The following is a 1,552-nucleotide window of genomic DNA, read 5'->3' as shown; positions in this document are numbered from 1 at the left end:
GCAGACTTTGAGGGCCTGCCACCCTGACACACACGGACAAGCCGCGTGTAGGGCCCCTCGCCCAGCGACACTTTCAAGGAGCACCGCGGTCCATACGCTGTGCGGTACAACTCAGTCACCGATGACCAGAGCCCGCCCTCCCGCCCACGTACTGCCGGCAGTGACTCCAGCAGTGGGCAGATGGAAGACGACATCTCCGCGAAAACGAAAATGACAATCTGTCAAGAACTGATAAACTGTCCTCATTCTTTTCAAACAAGTTTTGGAGCCTGGCTGTCCCCGTCTAATGTCCTAGGACGTGACACTGTGCCCCCTCCCGTCATCTACGCAGACTTCCCACAGGCAGCTTCTCAGGGCATCAGACCCTGCGGTCAGACTCACCGGCCTGCGCGCCTCGGCCAGGTCCCTGCTGGGGAAGATAAGGGGCGCGGGTGTAGCTCGGGAGATGCTCCAGGTTGGTCTTCAAGAAGAGAAGACGCTTAGCCGTCTCCCCTGGGAGAGGGGAGTCATGCTCCACGATGGTGGGGCCGCCCAGGGACGCAAAGACACTTGCAGAGAAGGCGCCCGTCAGGGCGCAGGATAGATACATGGCGGCCAGTCTCGCCAGGTCTGGCCGGATGTCCCGCCGCTTCTGCCAGTAAGCAGGGGGTCCTCCTGGGCACCCACTGTCTCGTTCTCACGCAGGTACTTCTTGCGGATGATGCTGACCAGGTGGCTCTCCGTGGAGAGGGAAGCGCTGCTCCTCTCCGAGACCAGCAGCCCCCCGCTTTCCACCTGCTCCGGAGGCTCCTCTCCCCCGGCCCAGCAGCAAGGACCCAGAGGTCCCACTTCTCTGCTCGGGCGCTTCCCGGCCCTTCCCTTCGGCCCCAGGGCTCCTGCGCGGCTCAGGGGCGTCCACACGCACAGCAGTGGGGCCCTGCAGGGAAGGGGAGGGCGGCAGCAGTACTCAGACGCCACAAGCTCCTTCACCTCGTACGCGAGAACTTGCTTCCAATGGTTGATGTCGGCCCCCTCGGGGAGGGCAGCCTCTATCCTGCCCTTGAAGCGGGGTCCAGCAGGGTCGCCAGCACGAACTCCTCACGGTGGAAGAGCTCAGGGAGCTGGTGGTCTGTGGAGAGCTGCAGGGCCAGGCCCTCGGCCAACGGCACGGCCGCGCCCATCTCCCCGGTGCTCCGCTCCTCAAAGCGCCCGCGAACCTGCGCCAGGAAGACGTGCAGGTAGCGCAGCTGGGGCAGCACCAAGCTCAAGGCGGCCTGCGCGGCGCTTGCCTCCCGGACCACCATCCAGAAGGGCTGCGGGAGCTTGACCAGACTGTCCGTCAGGCTCCGCAACACGGCCGACAGGGCTGCCCCTGCCTTCCCCAGCTGCCGTTTCTCCAGCCACTCCAGCAAGTGGTAGGCGGACACCCAGGGATGCGAGAGCCCCAAGAAGGGCTGGTGGGCCGGGAGGCCGCACTGCCGCTGCAGCTGGGAGGAGCCGCCGGGCTTCCGCAGAGCCTTGGAAGTGGCTGCAGCTGGCCCCAGCCGTGCCTAGCATGATCTGAACACTATGT

At 65.0% G+C, this 1,552-nt stretch overlaps 1 protein-coding gene across 1 annotated transcript; it reads right to left on the bottom strand.

Annotated features, from left to right (window-relative positions):
• Positions 1 to 358: 358 nt before the first annotated feature.
• On the bottom strand, positions 359 to 1,283 carry LOC136127985 (putative protein ZBED10P). Its single transcript, XM_065883615.1, is given in 3 exon segments — positions 359 to 492; positions 588 to 1,046; positions 1,049 to 1,283. Coding segments are annotated over 3 exon segments (828 nt in total).
• Positions 1,284 to 1,552: the final 269 nt, after the last annotated feature.

Source organism: Phocoena phocoena, chromosome 9, assembly GCF_963924675.1.
Source record: "Phocoena phocoena chromosome 9, mPhoPho1.1, whole genome shotgun sequence".
Classification (NCBI taxonomy): Eukaryota; Metazoa; Chordata; class Mammalia; order Artiodactyla; family Phocoenidae; genus Phocoena; species Phocoena phocoena.
The sequence above is the reverse complement of the archived record's forward strand: the minus strand, read 5'-3'. Positions and strand labels throughout refer to the sequence as shown.